Below are 24,347 nucleotides of genomic sequence, written 5' to 3'. Positions count from 1 at the left end.
AAGCCATGACGGGCGTTTGTGAATTCGACCAGGCATGCGATTTAGCCATAGTTCGGAGTTCGTGTGAACTGGGATTTGCAACATAGTCCCCGTTTGTTGCAGTCCATTGTTTGGCATGATTGTCTGATGTCGAAGCACTGCACAAAGTTAATTCATTACACAAATGCAAGTCAAAATTGTCCAAATTAATCAGCAAAGGAGCACTGCACTGTCCAGAAGTGAAATTAGCGATGCATTGAGCGGGTTTCGACGGACGACATGTGCGCCTCGGTCGCATTGTCGATGTATGAGAAGGTGACGAAAGTTACCAAAAAGCATGATTCACACAAGAGTTGGGAATTTACACACTAATTACACTTCCTGTACACTGCATCCAGATGCGGCGCGAAGCGAAGTCGATGGACGTAGAAACGCGACGAAGGGTTGCTGCATTGTTTGTCCATAGTGATGTTCCAGTACACATTTCTGGTGTCGTAAGCGGCGTTCGTGAGCGTCGGGGTCACCAGTGTGGGGATCGAGATGTTACGTATGGTAATATCGAACCCAACATTAAGTATTCGCTCATTTATAATGAATTAACTTTATTTTGATCATGTCGGTACAGACACGTCCGCTCGAATACAGAGTTCGGAGCACACTGAGATCAACAGTTTTCAAAGAAGTTCATTCTCAAACATGAGGCAGTCGACTCTTGCAGTCGATAACTGCCACAAGTTATATCTAAAGTGAGAGCAAGGTGCAATGTGCCAATAGCTGAGCATTAATTTCAACTCAATTAAAATCTTCTGAATAAGGAATTAATTGATTCATGCAATTTGCCTGGGTGCCAGCTCCAGATTATCATTTAGACCTTGCTTAATATACTGTAGCCTACCTGCAGTAAGACAGTTGTTTGAATGACTGTACAAATGACTACTGGTCTGGGATAAAGCAAAACGTTTTTATCCCATGTCCGTAGCTCTAATAGGAACCGAGCACCAATGTGCCTCCCCCCCCCTCCCCCCCAAAAAATCTGCAATTTTGCACATGACCTTTTCACACATGTGCTGTAACGATAACAGTAATAACAATTCGTTGTAGAGTCTTGGGCATCATTTTTTTGTACATAATATTGTGCTATAAATGTATCAAATATTTAAAAAGATAAATACATTAGATACTACAATAGAAACATTTATCAACACTGGTATAATGGCCATTGGAGTTGCTCTATATTCTTTGGGAACTTGTTATAGAACTGCCTTCTATCAGCAAGTGGACCATGATTTGTAGCTCTTTTATTACTTTTTATTCTGTGATAATCAATCCAGTTTGTGTATTATGATGATGAATATCCCTATTCATTATGCTTATTTCTTCATTCTCTTCTACAGTTATACTTGATAAAGTAACCACTACAGAACTGGCATTTGCTTATTTTAGCAGTTGTTGTAAATGGCCCTTTGTTAAAAGGTAAAGTGATGTAGTGATAAAGTCTTCGAGTAGTAATCAAAATGACGTGGTTCCCAGGTTTGAAATTTTGAGTAAAACTTATCAGCAATGGCGACCAAAGACTCCTGGTACAAGGAGTCACTCTCCTTCTGCCAACAGCCAATATCAAAGGAAGCAGATGGGGAGACGGAAATTGAGGGCAGCTTCTTACCATTGGGATGGGGAACTGCCCCTAACAGGTGGAAGAATCAGCAATGATTAGTGGCATGAGGAAGTAGAAGGCAATGGAGACCATTGCATTATAGATACATAATGCCTACCCCATAACATGTGGCCTGTAATTGAAAAAGTGTTAAGATGATGTCACCGCCAGCAAAAGATATTGGATTAATCGTCTATTTAGATCCTTGGGTGGGAACTGTCATGGAAGAAGTAACCATGAGAAAAAGATTGAATTACAAATGTAAAAAGATAACATTGTAAGAGTTGGAGCATGGGATGTCAGGAAAGGTAGAAAATGGAAATGAAAAGGCCCAGTCTAGATACAGTGGGAGCCAGTGAAATAAGACTGAAATAAAATAAGGATTTATGGTCATAAGAGTGTAGGGTAATGTCAGCAGCAGCAAAAAATTGTACAAAAGGGGTAGACTTGGACCACAATTTAGTAATGATGAAGAGTGGGCTGAATTTTAAGAGAATTGTCAGGGAGGGTGAAAATGCAAAGAGATTTGAGAGATCTGTTACATTACGATCAGTTTGGGATTTGGAAAGGTAAGGGCAGCAGAGAGGCAGTGACTGTGGATGCTGGTGGAAAAGAGCTGTACAATACTGATCATTATGACCAATCCAACAGACAGGGACTTTGATGTTCAACCACTCTCATACAAAGAGAGGCTAAACTGGAGGGGCTCCATCTTGCTGCCAAATAAAGTTGTTCTAATTGTGGAAAGAGCCACTCTTGCATCATATCCATATAATAAGCTGCCTATTACAGTAGCATCAGTTAAAAAAGAAGTGGCCACTACATTTGATACCAGGACATGATGCAGAGAGCATTTAGGTTTGGATATTTCTTTGGTATTGTATAAATTCATGAGGATTTTCTGACCCAAAAATATACTATGTGATCAAAAGTATCTGGACATCTGCCTGAAAATGACTTAAAAGTTTGTAGTGCTCTCCTTCAGTAATGCTGGAATTCAATATGATGTTGGCCCACCCTTAGCACTGATGACAGCTACCACTCTTGCAGGCATACATTCAATCAGATGCTGGAAGGTTTCTTGGGAAATGGAGTGCTGCACTGAGGAGAGGTATCAATGTCGGTCGGTGAGGCTTGGCACAAAGTTGGCGTTCCAATACATCCCAAAGGTGTTCTATAGAATTCAAGTCAGGACTCTGTGCAGGCCAGTCCATTACAGGGATGTTATTGTCATGTAATCACTCCACCACAGACTGTGCATTATGAACAGGTGTTTGATTGTGTTGAAAGATGCAGTCGCCATCCTGAATTGCTCTGCAACAGTGGGAAGCAAGTGCAGGTCTGTGCTGTGATAGTGCCATGCAAAACAACAAGAGGTGGGAGCCCCCTCCATGAAAAACATGACCACACCATCTACATCCCCCCAGGGGGTCCACAACTCTTTTGTGGATACGTGCATGGTGAGCACGGGGCCCCGAGATATTGCAGCCTTCCTTCTTTCCAGGGCTGCATTTCCTACCCCCTTCCCCTCCTTGCTCCTTCTCCCTCGCCCTCTCCTCTCCCTCTCTTGATGTCCTTGCTTATGTTGGCCCCAGCTATCCTCCTGGTTCTGTTGGTTTTGCAATTTAGCTTTGTTGTGTAATCAGCTCCTCCTTTTGGCACTCCCTGGTCCCCCTCTGGGGTTTCATCTACATCTACATCTACATTTATACTCCGCAAGCCACCCAACGGTGTGTGGTGGAGGGCACTTTACGTGCCACTGTCATTACCTCTCTTTCCTGTTCCAGTTGCGTATGGTTCGCGGGAAGAACGACTGTCTGAAAGCCTCCGTGCGTGCTCTAATCTCTCTAATTTTACATTCATGATCTCCTCGGCAGGTATAAGTAGGGGGAAGCAATATATTCGATACCTCATCCAGAAACGCACCCTCTCGAAACCTGGCGAGCAAGCTACACCGTGATGCAGAGCGCCTCTCTTGTAGAGTCTGCCACTTGAGTTTGTTAAACATCTCCGTAACGCTATCACGGTTACCAAATAACCCTGTGACGAAACGCGCCGCTCTTCTTTGGATCTTCTCTATCTCCTCCATTACTAAATTTCTCTTCCGTAGTGTGAGCCATTTGCGGAAGAGCACCTTACCTAGTGTCTCTGACGTGTGCCCTCCTAGTACATTCCACCTTTTCTTTCATGTCGTTGTCTGATGCTAGGGTGTATAGCCAGCACGATAGCCAGCCCGTGTGGTGGGGTCGCTATGTACCCTTTTGGTTGAGCCCCCTGAACACACAGGGATCACACTTCTGATACCTGAGCTGTGACCACCTCATGCAAGCCTTTGAGTGGTTGCTCGTTATCCTGGAGCATCGGAACTCCTGGCAATGGCCGCCGTGCCAGACAGCCCTTGCTGTGGCTGGGTGGCGCCCGTGAGGAGAGCCCCTGATCGGAGTGGGTGGTACCAGGGCGGACGCTATGCAAATGAAACACATACGGGTCCACAACTCTGGCCGTTCTTCTGCGGCCGTCTCTCTGCGTGGAACTGATTCTTCTAGTGCTGCTTCTCTTGCCCCTTCGGCCTTCCCTTCCATGGCTACTCCCTGGGAAGAGGGTCAGACCCATCAGCTAGGGGCGAAACCTTTCCCCCACTATCTGGTTTGCACCAGGACTGATGGGGATACTTTCACCAATACCAAACCTTTATTCTTTGTGGAACATATTGAAGACAAGTTTGGCAAAGTGGACTCCCTGAGCAAGATGCGGTCAGGTTCGTTGCTGATCAAAACTGCTTCAGCTGGCCAGTCTGCGGCGCTTCGTACCTGTACCCATCTTGGCACAATTCCTGTGTCCATTACCCACCACCAGTCTCTCAATATGGTTCAAGGTGTGATTTTTCACAGGGACCTCATCCTTCAAACTGATGAGGAACTTCAGGATAATCTCGGACGGCGGGGTGTTCACTTTGTTCGGCGTGTTCAGAAGGGTCCTAAGGACAATTTCATTGATACTGGTGCCTTTATCCTGGCCTTTGAAGGGGATACCCTTCCTGAGAAAGTAAAGATTATGGTTTATCAATGTGATGTGAAGCCGTACATCCCACCTCCTATGAGGTGTTTTAAGTGCTTGCATTTTGAACACGTCTTCCCGCTGTTCGCGGGCCCCTCTCTGTGGTGACTGTGGACGTCCACTCCATGAGGGGAGTCCCTGTGTTCCCCTTCTGTGTGTTTTAATTGTCAAGGCAATCTTTTTCCATGTTCACCAGATTGCCCAGTATATAAGAAGGAAAAGAAGATACAGGAGTATAACTCCCTTGATCATTTAACCTACACAGAGGCTCGTAAGAAGTATAAAAGTCTTCACCCTGCGTCCATGACGTCTAGTTATGCTTTAGTTACATCTTCACCCCTTCCTCCCCCTTCCTTACCCCAATCCTGGACCCCTCTCCTCTCCCCCACTACCCTGCGGCTCCCACACCTTCTCCTCTGGGTGCTGCTCCCCATCCCCAGCCGGAGAAGTGTCCCACTCCTTCGGCCTCTGCCGGTCAAGGGTGCCCCTCCTAGGATGCCCCTTCCCGGCACCTTCCAGGCCAAAGGTCTGCTGCTAGGCAACGACCGCGAGAAGCGCGGTCTGTCGGCCCCCAGGTCACCCGATCTCTTTCTGTTCCCAATCTTGCTGCAGGTGGCTCCTTTATGCCACACAGACCTCCTCAATCTCAACCAGAAAAGAAGAAGAATTTCAAGTTCTGGGACAAAGAGCCTCTGGTGTCACCAGAGGTCCCATCCCCGGCTTCACCACCAGATTCTGACCTTTCGTTCATGGATGTTGCCCCCTCCTTGTCGGTAACGGGTGGTGACCCGGCAGTATAACTGGCTTTAGCCTGTTCAACCCCCATTTAAGTCATCGTTCTGTGGTTATCCAATGGAATTGTAATGGATACTACCGTCACCTTCCGGAAATGAAATCCCTTGTTTTGTCGTACTCTGCAGCTTGTGTGGTTCTACAGCAATCTCATTTTACTGATGATCACTCACTGACGCTCTGTGGGTTCTGTGTTTTCTGTCGAAATCGGGTCGGACCCCTGCGGGCCTCTGGTGGCGTTTGTACGTTGGTCCGTACAGACATTGCTAGCACGTGGATTCCTCTTCAAACTACATTGGAAGCGGTTGCTGTTAGGGTCCACCTGGATTCTGAGGTCACGGTTTGCAATCTTTATCTCCCTCCTGACAGGACTCTTACACCTGCTGCCTTAACTGCCCTTCCTCAGCAACTTCCTCCTCCCTTCACCTTCTCGGGGATTTTAATACTCATCATCCCTTGTGGGGCAGTGCATATCCATCTAGACGAGGTCTTCTCTTAGATCAGTTTATTACAGACCACGACTTGTGCCTTCTTAATGATGGCTCCCCTACTCATTTCAGTGCCGGTCATGGTACCTTTTCTGCCATTGATCTTTCTCTTTCTTCTCCCTCTCTCCTCCCTTCATTACACTGGTCGCCACACGATGACCTTTGTGATACTGACCATTTCCCGTTGATTCTCTCTCTCCCTTCCCCTTCCCGCTCCCCGGTGGACAGGTTACCTCGTTGGTCTTTCCAACGTGCCGATTGGCCTCTATACACTGCACAGGTCATGTTTTCTCCCTCTTTGTCAGGTTGTATTGATGACATACTACGTGACGTGTCTGACGCGATTGTTCGCGCTGCTAGCCTTGCTGTACCGCACTCATCTGGACCATTTCGTCACCGGCAAGTCCCGTGGTGGAGTACGGCCATTGCCATTGCCATCCATGATCGCTATCGAGCTCTGCAACATCTTAAGAGTCACCCATCCGTTGCTAGCCTTATTACCTGTAAGCGCCTTCGCACTAAAGCCCGTTATTTAATCAAACAGAGCAAGCGGATATGTTGGGAACGATTTGTTTCTTCCCTCGGTTCTACTGTCCCCATGTCACGGGTATGGGCTACACTTCGCTCTCTCCAAGGTTGCCCATCGGCAGTCCACCCTCCCAGGCCTTCACCTTCCAGATGGCCTTTGTACGGACCCATTGATTCTTGCGGAACATCTTGCGACCCATTTTGCAATGGCATCAGCATCAGCCTCCTATCCGGCTGCTTTCCTTCACCGGAAACAGTGGGCCAAAGCTTCCACCTTATGTTTACCCCTTGTCAGTCAGAATCTTACAACGGACCTTTTACTGAATGGGAATTTCTTTCCACACTTTCTTCTTCTCATGATACAGCCCCTGGCCCAGACTTCATTCATAACCAACTGCTTCAACATCTCAGTGTTCCACAACGGCAACATCTTCTCCAGGTGTTTAACCGTATCTGGCTCCAGGGTGACTTCCCTTCTCAGTGGAGGGATAGCATCGTGGTTCCTGTCCTTAAGCCTGGTAAGAAACCCCTATTTGTTGACAGCCATTGGCCAATTAGTCTGACCAATGTTGTTTGTAAGTTACTTGAATGGATGGTATTCCGTCAGCTCAATTGGATCCTCCTCAAATCTCGGAATCTGTTGTCCCCTTAGCAGTGTGGCTCCCAAGAGGGACAGTCTCCGATCGATCATTTACTTTGCTTGGAACCCGCAGTTGGCCAGGATTTTTCCCAGTGCTGCCATTTGGTTGCAGTATTTTTTGACCTTCGCAGGGCCTATGACATGGCCTGGCACCATCACATCTTACTTACACTTCATCAGTGGGGTCTTCGGGGCCCACTCCCAATTTTATCCGCCAGTTCCTGTTCCATTGGTCATTCGGGGTTTGGGTTGGTACTGTTTTTAGTTCTCCACAGACCCAGGAGATGGGCATCTCACAGGGTTCTGTCTTGAGTGTACTTCTTTTCCTCATTGCTATCGATGGACTTGTCACCTCTGTCAGTCCTTTGGTTGCCCCTGCCCTGTATGTGGATGATTTCTGCATTTGGGTTAGTTCCTCTTCAATGGCCTCTGCAGAGCGGCAGCTCCAGGGAGCTATATGGCGTGCCTCTGCATGGACCCTCTCACATGGATTTCAATTCTCTCCTTTAAAATCGCGGGTGGTCCACTTCTGTCGCCGTAATACGATCCACCCTGATCCAGAGCTCTATCTCGGTGCACAACGATTGTCTGTGGTCCCACAGTTTCGTTTCCTGGGTCTTCTTTTCGACAACAAGCTCACTTGGCTGCCCCATATCAGACTTCTGAAGGTAGGATGTTTCCGTAAACTCAATGTCCTTCACTTCCTGGCCCACTCCTCTTGGGGTGCGGACCGCTCCCTCCTTCTCCATCTTTATCGTGCTCTAGTTCTGTCTCGCTTGGACTATGGTTGTCAAGTTTATGGTTCTGCTGCTCCTTCCACACTGCACGTACTGGATCCAGTCCACCATCGTGGTATCCGTTTGGCCACTGGTGCCTTCCCTACTAGCCCTGTTGATAGTTTCCTGGTTGAAGATGGGATCCCCCCCCCCCCCCCCCCCCCCCTTTCTGTTCGGCGGTCCCAGCTTCTGGTGTCTTATGCACTCACTGTCCATTCTTCTCCCACTCATCCTTCCTATTATATCCTGTTTCAAGACCATAGATGTCGCCCACCTGATTCCCGCCCTCGGGCGGGTTTACCGGTTGGGCTCCGCCTTGCGTCTCTTTGCCGTGATTTTCAGCTTCCTTCTTTGTCCTGTCTTCCTCGCTCCCTCCCCTCCAGCCCCCCTTGGTTAATTCCTCAGCCGTGAATTCGGATGGATCTCTGCCGAGGTCCGAAAGATTCCATCCCCCCGATGGTGTTCCGTTAATTTTTCCGCCAAATTTTAAGGGAGTTTCGGGATGCTGTTGTTTTTTACACTGATGGCTCTAAATCTGCTGATCATGTGGGGTATGCCTTCACGTCCTCTGTTGGAACGGAAAATCATCTGCTGCCACCTACATGTGGGGTGTTTACTGCGGAATTGATGGCAATTTCCCAGGCCCTTACCTTTATTAAACAGTCCCAACACAACCACGTTTTGTTATGTACGGACTCAATGAGTGGCCTTCTGGCTATTGACTGGTGGTTTTAGCGCCATCCCTTGGTCTGTGCCATCCATGACCATCTCGCTGATATTCACCGTGCTTCTTGTTCCGTTGACTTCCTTTGGGTCCCTGGCCATGTGGGTATCCCGAGTAATGAGCTCGTTGATCGTTTGGCTGGGGGAGCAGTCACTTACCCCCCATTCTCTGTAACCCCTCTTGCAGCCCCCATTCTCTGTAACCCCTCCTGCAGCGGATTTACAGCTTCACAACAAATCCCACTTCGCACAATCATGGGCCAACTCTTGGGAGGCTACTTCCCTGTCTAAAACTTCGTGTGATTAAGGTGACACCAGGCCCGTGGCGTTCTTCCTTTCGCCTCTCCCGAAAGGACTCGACCACACTGTGTCGTCTCCGCATTGGCCATACCAGGCTGGCCCATGGTTTTCTTTTGCGTGATGAGCCACCCCCACTTTGTGGTTGTGGAGCCTTCCAGTCAGTAGCCCACATTTTGGTTGAATGCCCCCTTCTTTTGGCTCTGTGTGCTAAGTACAGACTCCTCCACACTTTACGTTTGATGTTGGCTGACGATTCCCGGATGGTCTCCCTAGTTCTCAGTTTCCTCTGGGAAAGTGGTTTTTATTCTCAGTTTTAAGGTTTTTAATCTCTCTCTGGTGTTGGTGCAGGGCGGTGAGTGTTGGGGTATCTCCCACTGTAAGCCATGTTTGGAGATTCGTGACTCCCCTCCCTGACCGAGATCCTCTTTTCTTCCCCTTTTACTCTGTTTTTATCATTTTTTTAGGATTGGTTAGTCTCCTTTTCCCATATGTACTTCTACATTCTAGCGGTTGCACCTTTAAGTCGCAGGTGGTCTTGTCTTGCCTCTGCTGCTTCAGCATAACGTTGGGTTTGCTCTCTTGCTGACTTACCTCATTTTGTTTTTACCATTAACAACATGACTGCCCTTTTACATTTTTTAGCCTTTTCCCGTTTATTGTTCTGATATTTCTGAGATGTCACACTATCGGAATGGACCACATTTGAAAAAAGGGACTGATGACCTTGCTGTTTGGTCCCTTAAACCACAACCAACCAACCAACCATCTACATCTACATCTACATCTATACCCTGCAAGCCACCTGACGGTGTGTGGCGGAGGGTACCTTGAGTACCTCTATTGGTTCTCTCTTCCAGTCTCATATTGTTCGTGGAAAGAAAGAGTGTTGGTATGCCTCTGTGTAGGCTCTAATCTTTCTGATTTTATCCTCATGGTGTCTTTGTGTGATATACATAGGAGGGAGCAATATACTGCTTGACTCCTCGGTGAAGGTATGTTCTCGAAACTTCAACAAAAGGCTATACCGAGCTACTGGGCGTCTCTCCTACAGAATCTTCCACTGGAGTTTTTTTCTATCATCTCTGTAACGCCTTCGCGATTACTAAATGATCCTGTAACAAAGCGTGCTGCTCTCCGTTGGATCTTGTCTCTCTCTTCTATCAACCCTATCTGGTACGGATCCCACACTGGTGAGCAATATTCAAGCAGTGGGCGAACAAGTGTACTGTAACCTACTTTCTTGGTTTTCGGATTGCATTTCCTTAGGATTCTTCCAATGAATCTCAGTCTGGCATCTGCTTTACCGACGACCAACTTTATATGATCATTCCATTTTAAATCACTCCTAATGCCTACTCCCAGATATTTTATGGAATTAACTGCTTCCAGTTGCTGACCTGCTATATTGTAGCTAAATGATAAGGGATAACCACTGCCTCCTAATTTTACTGTTGGCACTACACACGCTGGTAGGTGACGTTCACCGGGCATTCGCCATACCCACACCCTGCCATCGGATCACCAAATTGTGTACCACGATTCATCACTCCACACAATGTTTATCCACTGTTCAATTGTCCAATGTTTACGCTCCTTATTACACCAAGCAAGATGTCGTTTGGCATTTACCAGCGTGATGTGTGGTTTATGGTCTACTGCTTGACCATGAAATCAAAGTTTTCTCACCTCCTGCCTAACTGACATAGTACTTGCAGTGGATCCTGATACAGTTTGGAATTGCTTTGTGATGGTCTGGATAGATGTCTGCCTATTAAACATTACAATCCTCTTCAACTGTCGGCAATCTCTGTCAGTCAACAGGCGAGGTTGGCCTGTACGCTTTTGTGCTATACTTATCCCTTTACATTTTCACTTCACTATTACATTGGAAATAGTGGACTTAGAGATGTTTAGGAGTGTGGAAATCTCATCTACAGATGTATGACACAAGTGACACCCAATAACTTGACCATGTTAGAAGTCGGTGAGTTCTGTGGAGTGCCCCATTCTGCTCTCTCACGATGTCTAATGACTACTGAGGCTGCTGATATGGAGTACCTGGCAGTAGGTGGCAGCACAATGCACATAATATGAAGTAAGTAAGTTTTTGGGGGCATCTGGATGCTTTTGATCACAAAGTGTGCGAAAATTTTGGGCTTTTAGCTTCCTACTAAGATGAGAAGTTGCCTTATTACTGAACACCACATGATCAAGTCAGCTTCCTGCTGCAACACTCCACTTGTAATGTTATAATGTATCTCATAGTCATTTGGATTTAGAGCATGTACCAACTGTAACTGGTATGGATGCATGTGTAAATGTTTTCTTAAAACCTTCAACACTGTCTTCTTTAGCAACTGAGGCTCAAGACTTGCTTCCTAAGAATACTACTTAAAACTATGAAGGTAGTGTCACATTCTTTGTTTATTATATTCCAGGCTATTTTACTATCATTACTAGCTTTGTTTGTCTGTTCAACATAATAATGCACTTTTAAATTCTTCGGGGATTTCTTGTATGTTTTCCTGCCACGTTTTGACTTTGTCATCAAATACGGCAATGTAGTTTGCATGAACTGCATATATAGGTCTTTCATATATTTATTTTCTTTGGTGATTTTTGGAGGAATATTAAGACCTTTTGTGTAACTTGATTTCCTTAGTTTTTTACCATTGGCCGTTCTCAATAGAAACTATGGTTACATGTTTCATATAAATGGTCCCAGTTTTCATTAAAATCATCTGGTTTGTATACCTGCCGCCAGTCTGTGTTTGAAAGCTTCTCCTAAAGCGTATTATGGAGCTGAAGTAAATTGCCAACTATGTTCAGTTTGGATGTGGAAGGATTGTGGACACATGCCCAGAGGAGTCACGATTAAATTGCTCAAATTTATTTAACAGTAAATTACACATAAATCTGGAAGTTAACTACACACAAATGTACCGTATCATAGAGCTTGCACAATTTATAACAAATTCAAATGACATTGGCTTTGCAGCTGCATTGGACGACACAGACTTCAGAATCAAACATCACTTTGGCCTTCCTGAAAGCTGCCTTCATAAATATACTGACAAATAAAAGGCTCAGGAGAAATCTAAAACACCTAAAATCATTACAGAATGCAGTATTAACAGATGAAGTGTTCAATAACTTTGCAACTCAAAAACCAGAAAACTGTTTTAAAATTATCAAAACTTCGTTGGCCAATCCTACCTTAGTCAAAATCTGTAATTAGTAAAAGAAAGCAGTTGGTAAATGAACCATATAATCTTTACTAAAAGAACTGTGGGAAAAAGTGCCATGACTTTTAAAAGGAAATTAAAATTCTTTAGACAGGAAACTCCAAGTAAGCTGTCTTTGAAACAAATCTTAATAACCTAAGGTTGGACAAATTTAAAACGTATTTTCTCTTATTATCAGCCTACAATAATCAGCTGATCCAAACCATTCAGAATTTACATCCTAGCTGCAATCTTTTAGTGAGACTCTACAATCTTTTGGTAAGACTTACTTCAAACCACAATTGTGAAGAAACAATATAATTCTCATCACCCCAAGTGCAGGTTATAGAAAAGTTAATGCTACCAGCATAAGTGATCCAGCAAATAAACAATTTAAAACATTACATGAAACAAACAACATATGAAACATGAAGTTTTCCTGCCATTCTTAAAACAGTCAAAATTCCTAAGTGTGCCCACCGAATATATAAAACTTGAAAGCAAAGTCATGCACAGCAACATCAAACAAATTAGTGAGCCACTTGTCCAAATGCAACTCAGAACTGTTTAAATGCAAACATAATGCTGACCATTTCATGCTTGTATCGGGGAGCATACACAATCTGCAACTAGTAGAGGCAGTGCTTGGCAGCTCCAACTCATCTGCCCAATCAAACACAAATAGCACCTCTATTAATGGACTGTATTTGCTAACAGTATATTACAACTACCACAGCTGCTCCACTCCAAGGTGCACTGTATCAACTATCAAACAACTACTACATGTCCATCTGCCAGTGCAATGCTGCACACCATATACTAATTCGTCCCCCCACCAACGAACACAACTACTACTGGCTCACCAGACAAGACACTGTTAACCAAACCACCTGCAAACAAGACACTGACGAGCAGGAGACTCGAAGACTACTCCCACAGCTGGGCTACATGCGATCCTTCATCCCGACCCATATGACTCAGTCTCCTCCTAGGTAGGTGCTGGGATAGTGCAGTCTTGAGCACAGCCACAGATCTTCACCTATCAATAAGTGGACCAGCTCAGTATAGTAAATTTTTCTTACATAAGTGTGTAAATCACTATGTGGAGGCATTTTGTGGTTTGTGTTAGTCTCTATGGATTGAGCTCCACCATCTGAGAGAGTTTTCAATGGTTCTTACTACCATAATACTTCTGTAATTAAATTTATAATGACAAGGACAGATTATGACTAAGAGTCAGATGTTATTCTGATTGATGACCAATTTATATGGTTTTGGTTATAACACTGTAACAAAGCTAGAAACAAACTAATCAGACAGGAAGTCAGAATTCTAGATTAACCATGCACCATATAGTTTGTAATGTTCCAGTGTTTGATTATTCTCCAGTGTGCCATTAATGGTAAAGATTTTCAATGAAGTTCGCCCATTACTGGTATTTACTCAATAAAGAGTGCATCAGTGGATGATTGTCTGACACATGACACATAAAAATGCTGTAGTTTATGTGAAAATATTAATTTATTACCAAAATTCTGCCCAGCAACATAACAAAGGCTTTCTCCAAATGGTAATGAATTAGTTCACTGAGTCACAAGTGTTATTTACAGTCCAAACAAGGTACATATCAGTTACACGCTGAACATGACTTACCACTACAAACAATACAATTCCACTTAACTCTAGCAATAACCACCACCTTGTTTCATAGTTCTGTATATAGTATAGGTTGAGTACATTTATACTTATACATCATAAATATATTAACCAATATTGTTTCACACAGTTTGTTTCTGTAACTTTAGTTCATAACATAATTAACTCAAAGTACTGTACATACTTCAGAAATTAATATGTCTTTTTAAATATAAATCAATGAGATCCTATAGATTTGTAGCAAACTTTAACCAGTCTTATTAATAAACTTTTCTGTGACCAGTACAATCTTTAAATTTAAATAACTTCAAAATTATTGCATATTAGGTACTTCCTCAAGACTAACTCACCCACTCACACAAGGGCGTGGGCATAATTGCACTCTCAGCTACATTGCTCAGTTCTCGAAATTACTGAATGGAACAATAGATTTAAAATAAGTGAATGTCAACCTATAATCTATAGCAGAGTGATGTGTGGTGCACAAAAAGTTATGAATTTTCATAGTTTATTTTTCAAAAAAAGCTCAGAAGTGTGTATGTATTAACCATGTCTCATAGTATTGGGAACAAAGTATTTATTGAAAATAAATTCAGATCTCTATCACTTTCGGTTTCTTTACTACAATTTTTCAATTATCCCATTTGTAATGACATTTTCACAAATACTCTCGTTTAGAAAGGTCTATAGCATTTTTAACAAATCATCAGAAAATTAAAATTTAGTAGTTTTGGAGAGGTATCTTCTGGAACTTCAAGATATATTTTTTTCAGCTAACTTTGAATTGGTGATGTGACATGTTCACTCTTGACCTCTATGATTTGAGATGAAATCACCCCATTAACACCCTGGCGATGAAAAGCCCTTCCCAGTCCTGCAGTTCATGGGTCATTCCCCTGTGGACAAACCAGATACGAGACCTGTCCCTTGCATCCACACACCAACTCCTAATGCAGTCCGATCACAGGCATTTTAGACCCTATAAAAGACAGGTCACATGTGAAAGCAATCATGTTGTATATAATCTATACTGTGAATACTGTGCAGCATTCTGTGAGGGCATAGCACATAAAAACTGTCCATTTGCATGAATGGCCATTGCCAAACTGGCAAACTTAACCATCCAGTTGCCAAGTATGCTGTGCACCACAACACACATTACTTCAACAGCTGCTACGTTACAAGTACCATTTGGATACTCCCTTCAAGCACAAGTTTCTATGAACTGTGCAGGTGGAAATTGTCTCGCCAGCATATCCTACATTCTCTCAATCCTCGGGCATAGCCTGCATGAACTTGTTTCCCACTGCCTCCTCCAAACTTTCCCCTTTTTCTCTTCTGTCATATCATCTACTGCCAACACCACCCCTCCCTGGGAGGATACAAATTTTCCACTATTTTGTTGGTAAAAATTTCAAAATAGGAATCCATCTGCATAACAGGAAAATTCCATACCAGCTTGATATAAAAATAAACAGGTACATGAAGTTAGGCATTTTGGTAAGGTTGAGTACAAAAGTCATTTTGAAAATTAGTTCTGTCTTTATAATGTACGATGTTTTATAATGGAGTGCATTCTGTAGTGGCTGTTCTATTTATCCTTATGGACTTTGTATGGTGACTAGAACTGTAGCATGGTGCTTGACATCATCACAAATGTAGCGAAGAGATTACTGGGCTGTGTGCGGCTCCAATGAATATTAACAATTTCGACACAGTATACAGCAATAATGTAAACATATACTGTATCTTTTTGTAATAGTATTTTGTTTCATTGGTTAATGTCATAGTCTGAACTGGATGTCAGTCTTAATATGAAAATACCTGATGTATAATCAATGTGTAATAAAATTGGATTTGAATACCGATTTAGCAGATATTAGCAAGTCAAGATGTAAGGAGATTTCATATAGTTGGGAGTACGATGACTATTACAGGGGCAGATGTGTAGTTTACTAGTAACACACACGCCATCCAAATCCTCCTACTCTCCACATGCCAGCATTCTCTCTCTCTCTCTCTCTCTCTCTCTCTCTCTCTCTCTCTCTCTCTCTCTCTCTCACTCCCCCCCCCCCCCCCCCCCCCCTCCATCTTCACATTTCTCTTTTGTAATCCCCTTCCTCTCTGTAATCTGTATCCCCTCAGAAAGCCCACCACACACACACACACACACACACACACACACACACACACACACACACACACACACACGGACCCAGTTTAGTGTTTGAAATTGCGTAGTTTATATGACAAGAAGAGTCAGAGATCTCAAAAGTTAGTGAACACTGCTTCCTGTTATTTGTATCTATGCAGCACACATCACCCTCCCCCTATAGGTGAGTGGTTACCTTTCTCTCATTTTATGAAAAATTGTGTAATTTACGCAGTGAAGGTTGTTTCACCACCAGGCAAGTGTCGGGTGCAAGTGAGGTCTGCTGTGGCCAGCAGCAGTCTTGTGGCATCCAACATGTTGTCAAGAAATTTCATCCAAGTACAAATTAAGGCCCATTTCACACTGGGACACTTGTGACGGTTGCCAGTGATGGTCACTGGTGACTGTGGTGAACACTCTCGGATCACCAGTGTCCAGCGTTGCAGGTATTGCCAACTGATTGGTTAGTGAAATGGACTCGTACAGGGATAGCAACTAAATTTCGCTAGCCTTTAATGGTCTGAAAAATAAGGTACTAAATTTGAAAAAAGAACATACAACTTACCAGTTTTGTTTTTCTTATCCATGCTCTTCTCATTGAAATCAAGCACAAACTTTGTTATAATTTCTTGCCACACATTCGTTTTCATCACTTTGTTGCTATAGTCATTGCTTTTCACATCCCAAATACCAGGATGGCTTTCTATTTCACTAACTAAATCTTCCATGTTAATGAAATCTAAACTGGCTACAGTGTGTACAGTATAAAATACAATAAATATTTTACGTCACTGTCTCAGAAATGACTGCCTGTTGATTGGCAAATCTGCAGTGCTGTTCTGTGATCAGTGTCCCAGTGCAAACACTTCAGGTCAAACTAATGCATATCTAGTGATGACTGCTGTGAACACAGTGACCTTGTCTGTCACATGTGGCAAGAGTGAGTCACTGCTGCGTCACAGTGGCTCGGTGAAGCATTGTAGGGTCCCGGTGTGAATGCTCCAGGTCAAACGAATGTATATCTGTCGGTGACGGTTGCTGGTGACTATCACCAGTGTTCCAGTGTGAAACGGGCCTAAGATCATGAAGTTAGAAGATAATGGTACTAGATTCACTGAAAATAGATGCTTGTACCATTTTCTCTCACATACCTCATTTTATTGGAGTCAGGGATTTGGCTAAAATGTAATCATCTCCCAGTAGCAAGGAAAGAATTATTAAATATGCTAATTATTAATTTTTTTGTCTGTTCATGGTGACTCTATCTGAAATGTGCTGTTCTTCATTTAGGTTTCAATCTAATTTGTCAAATGCAACTGGCTACATATATAAAATGGGAAAACCAGAGGTAAGTAAAAATGATGACACATGTTTATGCATTCCCAGATATTTTAATGATTGCTGAAAAGGGTGAAATATCTATATTTTCTTTTTTTATTGTATTTGTGCTCTTTCCCTGCATTTTGTAAGATCTCTATTGACATTAAGCCTTTTTTCTCTTTCTTTTCTCTTCTCCAACCATAGTGTCCCCTGAGAGCATACGAATGTTCAAATTACAATTTTTTCTCATCTACCATGTTTTCATTGCTGTTACTACTCAAGTACTTTAGTCTACCAAATTTGGTGCTTCCTTTCACTTTACCCTGTGTTAACATATCTCAGTTGTTATTAGCAACTAACCTCTTTGTTGAGATAAAAAACTATCCCTCCCATGGACAACTTGCCAGAACATCATAGCTTTTACCGCAAAATGTAAAAATAACAGTTCCTACAGTATAATGGCTTATGTGAAGAATAGTAGCACGAAGTATATAGTGCAGCGTCCTTAGTCACACCTTGATTTTCATTGTGTTTTAGTGTGCTTATTTGGGTTACGCAACATTTAATATACATCTTATTTTGCACTGTTGTTTTGTGTGCAGAAGTCTACAGATACCAGTATTTGAATGCTGGTCCCTACTTTGACTGGAACCTATGTTGGAATCTGCCTACTCATTGGTCATGGGGCCTGAAAATGATGTAGTAAATTTCTGCAACTTGTAACCAAATAAAATAACAGTTTGGAAATTAGATGGCTGAAATGTGTTTGATTTGTTGATTTGACATCCTGTACCAAACAGCAGAGTCCCACAACCATCTCCTTAAAAGATGGACATACAGAAACTTGAAGGCCCATTTGTTACAGATAAGGCTGATTATTTGAATATGTTTTCAAATTCAGTCTCTTTAGCTTAAAGGTAACTGCATTATAAAGTCTACAAACTAAAATACCTTTACACTCTCTTACAGTCATCTCAAAATAGTTTTTGCTTTATCAGATTTTCGCTGAAACGTCTCAAGCTATGTCTCAAATTATTATCCCTGTTGGTGAAATGTGCTTGATTGTTTTTCATTTTTACATTCTTCTGCACATAATGTATTGGAAAGTTAGAGGCAGCTGCTTACTATAAATTAACTACATGGAAAATGGCATAAGTATTTTCTTTATTCAGGATTTGGAGATGCAGTGAACTGTGAAGACAGCTGGCGTGCATGCTGCAACTATGTGGATGAACAGTTCCAACAATACTTCAAGGATGAAAGTGGTTTGAACAGGAAAAACATACAAGACAACAGGGTTCACTGTTGTCTCTACTTTGTACCACCTTATGGCCATGGGTTAGTAGTAGTAATAGTAGTAGTAGTAGTAGTAGTAGTAGTAGTAGTAGTGGCAGTAGTAGTATTAATAGTAGTAGTAGTAGTAGAACAGGAAGAAGAAGAAGAAGAAGAAGAAGAGAATTAAATACACAAGTCAAGGCTCAGTAGATAAGGTTAGAGTAGAATCACAGGAACATAAATTTTAGACAGTGTCTGGCACAGTATTAACAGAATAAACCATGAATATATGTCTTTTTAAGCACACAATTTACACTGACTATTCTGAACTATCCTCTGCATCAGAAACAAGATTCTTAGGCTTGTGGATCGAGGACACCTTAAAATGGCAATCACATATCAGCAAACTAATAGTAAGCTGAATAAAATACGCTATGCCTAATGCATCCTTGCTTATTGCTTAAGCTCAGAGACTGAATGCAGTGTTTTCTCTGCACAATTTCATAGTGTAATTCAGTGTGATAACATATTCTGAGGAGCCTCCCCACATAACTCAGACCCTTTCCTCACTCAGAAGAGGGCTTGGACAGTAACGAGCAGTGCACAGTCAACTGACACCTTCAGACCTGACAGCTGTAGACCTCCCAAGAATCACTCATTTTACCTCTTGGGAATCTCTACATAATAGAAATATGTTACTTTGTAAAAAACAGCATTGCAAAATTCAGCAAAAACAAGAATGTCCATGATCATAGTACATGACAGAAAATGAAACTATGTGTTCAAAGCATCTGTAACTGTGTCTTTTCAAAAAACAAAATCTGTGTTCCAGTAGGAATCTGAAAATCTGCTTGCTTTCTCATCGGTTTCGCACTAAATCTGAATTTTTCATCCATATCTGTGCTTAGAAATAAAAAACTGATGCAGGAAACGATTTTTGTAAAAGAATTGAAACTTGTTTATAATGCTGTAAAAAATGTTTTGTTTATACCATTTGCAGTGTAAATTGTGTACTTGGAGAGATGGAAATCTGAAACTGTAATGGCCTTGTAGTGTGTTGTACTCTGTAACTATGCCAACCAGGTACTTGTTCTACGGGTGTTCCATAATAAATATATGGGCTTCAAGGCTTTGTAGCATTTATTACATTCAGTTTACAATTATAAACAATACATAAAATGAAAGAACAACTCAAACAACTTTTCTTATAAGTGCTTATTGTGAGCACCATTTGTCGCACATACGAGTTGATGAGAGAGTCCTCCCCAAACTTTGATCAGAGTGTCTGGAGGAATTAAGAAACAGCAGTTATTGTTACTTCACCAAAAAAGAAAGGCCCGTAAGCTTTTCACCAGGATATAGCACTAAAAACAGTAAATGTAGGGGAGTGTTGTTGCAACTGTACCATCTTTTGGGGATTTTTTGACCTCCAGATTCGCACATTATGTGTGTTCTGCTTTCCATTTAGGTGAAATGTCGATTCATCACTGAAGATGACATGATCCAGAAAATCTTCATCATGAAGCAACATTGTGTTTGCAAATTTTGCACATAAAACATAGTCTGTAGGCTGTAGAGCATGTAAACTGCTGACAATAAGGACATAGTTGTAAGCATCTCCTTAATTCTCCACACAGATGTAACTGGAACTGCTAATTCACAACTAGCATTATGAACTGATTTTTTGGTGTTTAGCATGAAAGGCTCTCACTCATTCAACACACTCTTCAGTCACTCTTGGCCATTCCATACTCTTCCATTGCACATGGTTATACAAACAGGACTGTTTGAGTTGCGTTTGCCAGCACTTCCTATTCCAGGATTGTCACAGGTTTGTCCTACCCCATCAGGGACCAGGCAATCTATGAAAGCAGCCATGCCATTTACTGGCTCTACTGCAACCATTGCACAGCTTTTTATATTGATATGACAACCAATCATCTGCCCACCAGGATGAACAGCCATTGCCAAACTGTGGCCAAGAGCAAAGTAGACCACCATGTGGCCAATATGCAGCTGAGATTTCAGTGGCTGCTTCACTAGCTGAGCCATCTGGATCTTCTCCTCCACCACTAGTGTTTCTGAAAGGCACAGATAGGAATTATCCTTATAACACATTCTCGACTCCCGTAATGATCTCAGCCTTAACCTATGGTAACATACTGTCCCCACAACCTCCACTCAACAGCTTCCATCTATTCTGTCCTATCACCTCCTTCCCATTCTTGTCTCCTATCCTCTTTGTTTGCTGCTCTATACCAACACACCTGCCCATCTTTCCCCACTCCTCTCCATTTTTGCTCCATTTTCCTCAACTCTCTGACTCACAACCTCCTGATGCTACACCTGTTTGCATTCTAGTCCTGCACACTTCCCCAGACAGTGCTGCTCTGTCCCTTCCACCTGTACACTGCTATTTCTTCCCCTTTACAAGATTATTATTTCCATTCCATGTGTTTGCTGCATTCTGGCATGAGCTGCTGCTGTTGGGAGTCGTGTGCTTTATTGTGAATGAATGTTGTGCATTTCTCTTTTTTAGTAGAAAGCTGTGGGCAAAAGTTTACATGGAAGTGTCTTTTAATTGTGCTTGTCTGAAACTTAGTGTGTTAGCAATCTTTTTCTTACACTGTTGATATTCCCACCTGCAATCTCCATTGTTTAAATATACCTAGAAATAGGTTACAAGTTGTGCACTTGGTGTCCCACTGCTCAACATTTCTAATGCTTTCAAATTTATGTTTCCGGGAAAACTTGATTTATGATTTGTAGGGGCAAATAATCTATAAAACCTCAGCTGATTTAAATTGTAAGCTTAAAAATTTATCAAAGTTCACAAATTTCAGCCTGCGGCAGCTGGATCTGGAGTTTCTGAGGAGACTTCACAGAAAAGTGAATATTGTGCCTGTTATTGCCAAAGCTGACACACTTACTGCAAATGAGGTTCGCAGGCTCAAGGAGAGGGTAATGGCCGATATTGAGGACAACAAAATACAGGTGAATAACTACCTTGGTAACATTTTAAACTAGTGTAATCAGCTATTAAAGAACAATGTTTTATACTGTATCTCAAAGTGATAACCTTCAAGTTCAGAACTTTGCATTTTTCAGTTAAAGCAATGCATTAAAAAAAGTGTATGAATGTTTTGGGGAAGGCTGTCAGCTGATCCAGAAACCCATAAGCTGTAATAGATACATTGCCATCTGTTTTTATTGTGGTTTTTTACCTAGTTTCTCAACTGTATTACCTAGCAATGTTGAAGAAACAGCCTTTGGTTGTGGTGTCAAACACAACCATTAATTCAGCTCAAGGGAGGAGGGTCCACCTACCCTACTCCTCCGCTTGAGTGATTCTTGTTCACTGAAAATTCTATACGGGATGATGAAAAAACAAAAAGAGATAAAGAACAGTCCAAGTATATAACAGATGACAATGGAAACCTCATCATGGATGGTGATAAGATTAAAGAAACTTGGAAATCTTACTTTGATGAGTTGTTATAAGTAAATCATGTACAGAACATACAAAAAGACAGTACTGCATCACATCTGTTTCACTTGGACAATGAGACAAGTTCAACTGGGGATGGTGTGCAATATGCCTGGAATACACAAAACTGGAAAATCTGCTGGTGTTCATTAAATAATTACAGAAATGTTCAAACCCAAGGAAGTTGCTGGAAAATGATGGATCTACAGACCCTTTTGTAAGGTACAGAAACATGGGAAGGTACATGCTGATTGGAAACGGGCATGAACAATCCCAGTTTTCAGGAAAGGTGACAGAAAGAAATATTGTTAAGTGTAGCAGTATCACTAATGTCTCAAGTGAGTGAACTTTATTAGAGACTTCTCTCTGAAGAAAACCTCTTGGAAGAACCGCATGAATTCAAGAAAGGAAAATAAAAAACTGATATAATTGTTGCTCTCTGTAAATTAATGGAAAAATACCATTAACACATACATAAAGGAAGTATTTGATATTTTGAATGGGAAAAGGTGTGGTATCGCTGAAGAAAAATGGAATGCTTTGGTATAAAATTTTCATTAATGCAAAGTACAGCTCTTTGTCCTCTTCTTTTCAGTGCCGTAATGAACAAGATCCAGATAAAAGTATACCAAACAGTGAGGTGACTCTAAAAATGACTACTAAGATCAGATAAACACCTTAGCAGAAGTTTCTCAGTATGCGGTATCATCTTCAGTCAGGAGAAAGTGAGGTAAAAGCTGTTAAAAGACATGGGCAACCAGTGGGATACGTTGAAACTGAGGTAAAACATCTTCAGATGACACATAATTTCAGATATGTTGCCAATGTTATTTCAGTTATTTATTCTATAGACAAAGAAGTCACTCACAGTATTCAAATGGGCAGTACTTCTATCAAATAATTGAAGACCTAATATAGAACCAGAAAGTACCATTAAAATGTCAGAGTAATTTATGAAACCTATTACATGCCCATTTTTATATATAGACTGTGAGAAGTAAAGACATCTGCAGAACTCAGGCAGCTGAAATGAGGTTTCATCATAGCATGGTCAGAAAGACATGGAAGGATAGAATTCAAACTGAGGAAATCCGAAAAGAGGTTCAGATTGTAAGACTACAAGAAACATCACAGCAGCTGATAAGGCATGGACATATGCAATGCATGGATGCTAAGAGGCTACCAAGACTAATATGTGATTTGAACCCACTAACAAAAGACCAAGAGAAATACCAAGCAGTAATTATTGCAACCAGGCCAGATGCTTGGACACTGTTGCTAGGTGGACATATGTTCTGGCTGGGAGAGGGAAGGGGGGAGGGGGTTTCTAGACTAAGTGTTGTTTGCCAAAGCCAGCCACATGTGGTCAAACACACCACATGCTTAATAATATTTGTGAACGACAACAGCAACCTGTTGCTCTGTATATACACGGGGTGACAACAGTGAAACATTGCTCTTTGTGGTCAGACTCCAGGGGTTCCATGAGAGACAAAAGCACTGCCTGCCAACAGTGTGTGCATCTGACCACGGCACTGCCTGTCAGATGAACCCCTCATGGAAATCCTTTTGTCAGGTTATTTAAGATACTGTGTGACAACTAGCAGACAGCATTAGCTCAAGCACCAGGCTCAGTGCTGGCACAGTCCAGCTGCCCATCTGTTGGTGCTACTCATCAGCAGCAGTTCCAGTGCAGCCCAGGACTCCGACTGGACATCAACTCAGCACAGCCCAGGGTCCTACCAAGTACTGATTTCCACCAAACCTGAGGACTCATCTCTCAGGAGATCCCAACCAGCAGCAACCTCCATCATTTGTGAGGTCCCCTCTCTCGGTGGATCCTAGAAGGGGCATCACTTCCACTACCCTGGGACTCAAACTGGACACCAACCAGGACACCTACCAGACACCAGTCAAGGACACCAAGCTAGACTCTAGTTAAGAGACTTTTGGCATTGTACCCAAATGCCTATTATTTCCATTCTTAAGTCAAAACTTGAACTGTTCATTTACATGTTTACCAGTAAATGTGTTTCTTTCCTTGCACCCTGGGAGCCAACTGGCTTTCATGCTGTCTTTGCTACCATGTAAGGACAGAGATATAAAAGTAATGACATACCAGTAGTTACAGAAGTACTGAGAGACTGTTCCACTATCAAATTTCCAAACTATTCTTTAAAGGAAAACATTAAGCATATATATTTTGGTGATAGAAATCTGTGTTGGACTCATAGAAAGACCTATCAGAAAAAAAAAAAAAAAAAAAAAGAGAGAGAGAGAGAGAGAGAGAGAGAAC

The 24,347-nt window shown here is 42.2% G+C and overlaps 1 protein-coding gene across 4 annotated transcripts in view; it reads left to right on the top strand.

Moving 5' to 3' along the window:
• Window positions 1-24,347, top strand: part of LOC126172041 (septin-2) — a 347,483-nt gene that overhangs the window by 292,118 nt on the left and 31,018 nt on the right. For all 4 annotated transcript variants that reach the window (XM_049920846.1, XM_049920849.1, XM_049920848.1 and 1 more), the window contains exons 4-5: window positions 18,462-18,627; window positions 21,408-21,558. In XM_049920846.1, coding sequence (XP_049776803.1) covers window positions 18,462-18,627; window positions 21,408-21,558 — 317 coding nt within the window. The remainder of the gene's footprint in view (window positions 1-18,461; window positions 18,628-21,407; window positions 21,559-24,347) is intronic.

The sequence above is a fragment of the Schistocerca cancellata genome, chromosome 1, assembly GCF_023864275.1.
Source record: "Schistocerca cancellata isolate TAMUIC-IGC-003103 chromosome 1, iqSchCanc2.1, whole genome shotgun sequence".
NCBI classification, from domain to species: domain Eukaryota; kingdom Metazoa; phylum Arthropoda; class Insecta; order Orthoptera; family Acrididae; genus Schistocerca; species Schistocerca cancellata.
The sequence above is the reverse complement of the archived record's forward strand: the minus strand, read 5'-3'. Positions and strand labels throughout refer to the sequence as shown.